Below are 7,082 nucleotides of genomic sequence, written 5' to 3'. Positions count from 1 at the left end.
GTATGCAGCAGCTTGGTGTCAATAGATAAATTGTATGTGGCCCAGTGCAATGGTTTGTCCAGAGGCCTATAATGCTGCTAAGAAGCTAATATGGCTCAAATATGGATGTAATGAGGAAGACTTTGTGAAGTCATTCAGCCAGCTAGTAAAATAAGGAGTAGTCAAATCTCCTTTAACTCCTTAGCATTTAGATTACTTTGTCTAATATAATATTAATTTATTCACATTGTTTTGAATTAGTCATGCAATATCTTATAGCTTTGAGGTTTCAATGATGTGATTATTTATTTTTAGAATGTCAATGTAGCTTAGGTGTGAAAGGCTAGATATGGCCAGTTTGAATGTAAAACATGAAGAATATCTGGGCCAGATGTGGCCAGTTTAAACACTAAAGGGTTACCATGCACCTACAATTGAATAAATGTAATCTTACATAGATGACAGGGCCTGGAATGCTTTGGCTCATATGTCTGCTTGTTGTTAAATTCCGTGATCACTGCTGACTGAACAAAGGACTTTGAAAGTGCCAATGGTTTATCCTTAATGCTGTCGCCTAGTCTGCTAGATATAGAAGACAAATATCCTCCCCAAGATCTGAAAATATCCATGTCAAACAGATAGAAACTGCACCTTTTATCTTTTACTTGTTTCAGCCATTAGACTGCAGCCATGTTGTGGGCCCACCTTGAAGAACATTTTATTTGAATGAATCAATCCCAGTACTTAAATTTTTTGAGCCTGCTATTTCTATTGGTCATTTCTGCTGAACTGCTAAGTTATCAAGAACATAAACAGATCAACAACAATTGTCAAGCAGTGGTGGGGAACAAACATGATGACAAAAATACACACGCACACACACATACACACACTCACATATATGACAGGTTTATTTCAGTTTCGATCTACCAAATCTACTCACAAGGCTTTGGTCGGCCCAAGGTTATAGTAGAAGGTGTCATGCAGTGGGACTGAACTCAGAACCATGCAGTTGGGAAACAAACTTCTTGTCATACAGTTATGCCTATACCTGCATCTTAATATCATCAAAATATCTTCAAAATATCTTCAAGAAATAAAGGATATATTGGATAATGTAGTCTTGATACATATGTGCTAAAAAACAATAACAAAGAGGAAACATTAAGAGCAAAACTCCACTGATCATAGACCTGCTCTATTAGGCCTGACCTTGGACTACTGTAGGGCTTCTTTTGATTAATGCTGATTATACAACTGCCCATGTATGTACAGGGCTGGACAAGATATTTTTAAGGAAGACTAGCAGCAGTGCATGCATGCAAGTTTTCTTTCTGCAAACCAATGATGTTTAGACAAAAAAAAAAAAGGACTGCTAACTTGAGCTGATACAACTTAGCAACAGAGTTATCACAGAGGTTCCCACCCTACCCCACCCAAACCCCACCCAAACCCCCTTCTGCATTACCATAAACATTTTGTCGGACTCTAACAATTCCGCCAATCTACTATTCTGAATTGGTGTTTTAGTTTATAAACCTTGAATGGATGAAAGGAAAAGCTGGCCTCGACAGGGTTTGCACTCAGAGTGCAATAAGTTGGAAATATTCTGATATTTTGTCGAGCACTCTCATGATGCTGCCATTTACCACATTCCCCAACCACAATAACAGAAACAAGAGCAAGAACAACAACCAAAACGACCTTCATGATAAATATAAAGGGATTACCTTGTAAGTTATGGTAACTTGACTGTCGTTCACAATAGAACAATTCTTTGATGCTTTGGAGCCCAAATTAACAATCTGAAAATTGATGTGACCATATTTAAAATGAACCTTGGGACCTGAAATATCAAAATACAAAATTTAGTTAGAGAAATGTTTACTTGTTTATTATTCATTTTAAACAAACCCATAATTTTGAAACCAAGAGATTTTATTCTTAAAGCTTTGTAGGTGGATTTGGTAGATGGAAACTGAAAAAAGCCTCTTGTGTATATATATATTTCCTGTAGATTTAGGTGCAGCATAGGTGCAGGTACTGTTGTGTGGCAAAATGTTTACTCCCCAACCACATGGTTCCAGGTTCAGTCCCAGTGTGTGGTTCCTTGGGCAAGTGTCTTCTAGTACAGTCACAGGCTGACTAAAGCTTTGTGAGTGAATTTGAATGATGGAGACTGAAAGAAGCTCATCTTATATCAACATCATCCTTTAACGTCTGTTTTCCATGCTGGTATGGGTTAGACAGTTTGACCAGGGCTGGCAAGCAGGAGAGCTGCACTGCAATGCGTGTGTGTGTGTGTGTGTGTGTACGTGTGTGCACATACACACATGAGTTTGTGTCTGTGTCTGTGTATGTATGTGATGTGCATACATGTGTGCTTGTGTCTCCTTGTTCTGACATCAGATGAGAGTTGTAAAAGAGTGTCACTGTCATACGAGCAGTGTCATTCTTTTCCAGTGTTCTGCAAGAACACATCTGGTTCATGGGGTAATATTACCTTACTTGGAAGCAGGTGAGGGTTGGCACCTAGATGGGAATCTGGCTGTAGAGAATCTGCCTTGAGTATAGTCCGTCCAATCCATGTAAAACATGTAAAAAGGGATGTTATACGATGATGATGATGAGGTAAAAAGAAAGTTACATCCCTGAGTCATACCGACTCATAAGAGTCAGTTTCCCAGTTTCTATGGCATGTGAATTCCTCACCTTGATGGGATGCCAGTCCATTGCAGGATTCCTAACTTTTGTCAGCTGAGTAGACTGGAACAACGTGAATCAAAATGTTTTACTCAAGAACACAACGCGTCACTTGATCCAGGAATTGAAATCACAATCTTACAAACATGAGTCAGACCCCCTAACCACTAAGCTATGTGCCCCCACAAGATGATGATGCAGAAGATGAAAGAGACATATAAAAGAGAGACTGGTTCCAAATTTTGGCATAAGACCTGCAAGTTCAAGGTGGGTAGTAAGCCGATTACATTAAGCGCAGTGCTTAACTGGTACTTATGTTATTGACCCTAAATGGATGAAAGGCAAAGGTAACTTTGATGGAATTTGAACTCGGAACATAAAGACAGATGAAATGCCACTTAGCATTTTGCCTGGCATGCTAACAATTCTGCCAGCTCACTGCCTTGTATATATAAAAGAGATATTGACTTCTAGCATTGGCACACGGCCAAAAGGTTATTTGTGGTGGGAATATTGTCAATCAAATCAACTCCAGTACATGTCTGACATATTATTTTATCAACACCACATGCCACCACAATCACCACCACCACCAACAACAACAACAACAACAACAACAATGATGACAACAACGATGACCCACAAAAATTATGTACAGCAAAGTTTGACCTTGATACGATTTAAACTCAAAATGCAAAGGACTGGAATTAGATACTACAAGATATCTTAGTTCTGTCACTCCAACAAATTCTGTCCTGTCAGTTGTCCAGTTTTAGTGAAAAAAAAAAAATCATTTCTTTATTCGCTGATCATTCTTGAGGAAGCTAATTTTAGTAACTGTATTTCAAAATACATTACTATACAATGTTATACAATAAATCAAACTATACACAAAACAAAAACTACCCCCCAATTGAAAAAATTGCATAACATCACCAACACACACACACACACTCCCTCTCCTATCCCTACTCACCCAATCACCGCCAGATACTATTGGCTCGCTCTCTAATATCTAACATTAATTTAATTTAAAACTGAAATTTAAAGTGTTGTCTGTGCTCAAGAAGTCCAGGAGCTCAATATACAATGTTATTTTATAGTATTTTAATTTTTTCTGTTTTTTGTTATTGTCTTGTATCTTTTTTTCTTTTTTGTTTTTGCTTATCACATCCCATACAAAAATCCTTTAATTAAATATAACTTCGATTTTGTTTGTTTCTTGTCCTCTTTGAAGATAAAAGTTTGTTTTGTTGGTTGTTTTTTTTGTGCTTCCTTTTTCAAAGCAACAACAACTAACAGCAAATTAGTTGTGTTTGTGTGTGTGTGTGTGTGTGTGTGTGTGTGTGCACGTGCGCGAGCACATGTGCACATATGTGTGTGTGAGTGTGTGCATGTGTGTGTATGTGTGTGCATGCATGAGTGTGTATGTGCATGTGTGCGTTTGTCAGTGCATGTGTGTGTGTGCGTGTTTGTGTGTACATGTGTGTGTTTGCGTGTGTATGCATATATGTGTATGCATGTATGTGTGTGTATGTCTGCACATGTGTGTATGCATGCGTGTGTGAGTGCACGTGTGTGTGTGTGTGTGCATTCTTTGTTCTCTTTAACTAATGAAACTGAACTCACTCACTGTAAGGGGGGGGGGGGTTACATTCTATATTTCCAAAGAGGAGAAAAACAAAAACAAAACAAAAATTTATAAAAAGACAAAGAAACTCAAACAAAAACTTACCTAAGATTTTGGCATTGTAACAAGGGACGCACAGACAATTACAAGTTCTCTAGATAGAAGTCTGTGGCATGACTACTTAGCCGGGCATTCTAAAGTCAAATTAATTTCATACTCTTATTGTGTATTGTGTGCTCTTGTTAGCTTTAAATAACACAGCTACTACTACTACTACTACTACTACTACTACTGAGCCAACAAGAATAGCAATAGCAATAACAATAATGATGGTTTCAAATTTTGACACAAGGCTAGCAATTTAGGGGTGGGGGGATAGTCAATTACATCGACCCCAGTACTCAACTGGTACTTAATTTATCGACCCCGAAAGGATGAAAGGCAAAGTCGACCTCGGGAGAATTTGAACTTAGTACGTAAGGCCAGATGAAATGTTACAAAGCATTTTGCCTGGTATGCTAATGTTTCTGCCAGATGGCAGCCTCAGCAACAACAACAACAACAATAATAATGAGGTAGTGAAAGTGTTACATTGGAAACTAAGTGAAAAGTGGAGGTGAGAAAGAAGCAAGACATGGTATGAGCACAAACTGCAGAGAATGGCAGAGTTGGAAACTAGTAAAATTCTCTGGGATTTCTCAATCCAAACAGATCAGGTGCTAGAGCATAACAGACCAGACCTAGTAGGGGTGGACAAGATGCACCACATGTGCTATGTAGTTAATGTTGCGTGCTCCGTTGACCCAGGATTAGCTAAGAAGAAAGGGGATGAAATAGATATATATATACAATCCTCTTAAGTATGAAAGAGAATGAAAAAGGTGAAAACAGCTTGTGTGCATGTGTGTGTGTGTGTGTTGTTTGTCCCCTCAACATCGCTTGAGAGTTAGTGTTGGTGTGTTTATGTCCCCATAACTCAGTGGTTTGGCAAAAGAGACCGATAAAATAAGTACTAGGCTTACAAAAAATAGTCCTGGGGTCGATTTCTTTGACTAAAGACAGTGCTCCAGCATGGCTGCAGTCAAATGACTGAAACAAATAAAGGAATAAAAGATTCATCATCATCATCATCATTGTTTAACGTTCTCTTTCCATGCTGGCATGGGTTGGACAGTCTGACTTAGGGCTGGCAAGCCAGGAGGCTGCAGCTGGCTTCAATCTGATCTGGGAAAGTTTCTACAGCTGGATGCCCTTCCTAATACCAACCACTCTGAGAGTGTAGTGGGTGCTTTATACATGCCACGGGCCAGTCAGGCAGCATAGGCATTGACCACGCTCGAATGGTGCTTTTACGTGCCACCAGAACAGGTTCCAGTCAGGCGGCACTGGCATCAGCCATGCTCAAATGGTGATTTTTACATGCCACCAGCATGGGTACCTGTCAGGCAGTACTGGCATTGGCCACAACAGCAATTTTACTTAACTCAAAAGGTCTTCTCAAGCACAGCACATTGCTCAACAATTGAAGGGAACTCTTAAATGGGCCAATTATGTGACACTGGCATAGGTCATAGCTATGATCTCACTTAGCTTGCCAGGTCTTCTCAAGCATTGCATATCTCCAAAGGTCTCGGTTGCTAGTCATTGCCTCAGTGAGGCCCAAAATCACCCTGTAGACTGTGATAGTCAATAAAATTGAAACAAAACTTTAAAATCTATTGTTTCTGTATGGTCCAGTTCCAAATGATTCATGGCCTGGATCTGGTCAATAGCCCACTAGTTGAGGACCTCTGTTCTGCAAAAACCAGCATCTGACACCTGAACACATAACAGCAATCACACAGTACATAGTAAACAACCCAACAACAGAACACAGCTCACATTGCACATACTCAACACAACAGATAAAGTATTAGAATAACCGCAGAAACAACAGCAAAACTCTTACAACAAATCGAAACTAATGTGTTTGATAACAATACTTTACTTGCATAAAAGACGCAGCTGCATGCAACTCAAGCACATTGAGATCCATCTCTTGTGATGCAGTAGAAACTCACATAATCATCATCATCACCATCATTGGTGAGCTGGCAGCATCATTAGCATACCAGGAAAAATGCTTTTATTCTTTTATTTGTTTTATCTGTTCCAGTCATTTGACTCCAGCCATGCTGGAGCACTGCCTTTAGTTGAACAAATCGACCCCAGGACTTATTCTTTATAAACCTACTACTTATTCTATCAGTCTCTTTTGCCAAACCGCTAAGTTACGGGGACATAAACACACCAACATTAGCTGTCAAGCAATGATGAGGAGTACAAACAAACAAACACACACACACATATATATATATGTATACACATTCGGTTTCTTTCAGTTTCCGTCTACCAAATCCACTCACAAGGCTTTGGTAGGCCTGAGGCTATAGCAAAAGACACTTGCCCAAGGTGCCATACAGTGGGACTGAACCCATAACCATGTGGTTGGTAAGCAAGCTACTTACCACACAGCCACTCCTGCTTAACAGTATTTTGTCCATTTTTACGTTCTGAGTTCAAATTCTACGGAGGCTAACTTTGCCTTTCATCATTTCAAGGTTGATAAAATAAGTATCAGTCCATCACAGGATTAATCCTTTTTGTCAGCTGAATGGACTGGAGCAACATGAATGGACTGGAGCAACAGGAATGGACTGGAGCAACATGAATGGACTGGAGCAGCATGAATGGACTGGAGCAACAGGAATGGACTGGAGCAACATGAATG

The 7,082-nt window shown here is 39.5% G+C and overlaps 1 protein-coding gene across 1 annotated transcript in view; it reads right to left on the bottom strand.

The window, feature by feature from the left end:
- Positions 1 to 1,057: 1,057 nt before the first annotated feature.
- Positions 1,058 to 7,082, bottom strand: part of LOC128248904 (cilia- and flagella-associated protein 65-like) — a 217,453-nt gene continuing 211,428 nt past the window's right edge. The window contains exons 12-13 of the mRNA XM_052971189.1: positions 1,710 to 1,825; positions 1,058 to 1,066 (exon numbers count right to left, since the gene is read on the bottom strand). Of these exons, the coding sequence (XP_052827149.1) occupies positions 1,058 to 1,066; positions 1,710 to 1,825 (125 nt within the window). The remainder of the gene's footprint in view (positions 1,067 to 1,709; positions 1,826 to 7,082) is intronic.

The sequence above is a fragment of the Octopus bimaculoides genome, chromosome 10 (genome assembly GCF_001194135.2).
Source record: "Octopus bimaculoides isolate UCB-OBI-ISO-001 chromosome 10, ASM119413v2, whole genome shotgun sequence".
Taxonomy (NCBI): Eukaryota; Metazoa; Mollusca; class Cephalopoda; order Octopoda; family Octopodidae; genus Octopus; species Octopus bimaculoides.
This window is presented reverse-complemented; position numbering and strand designations above follow the sequence as displayed.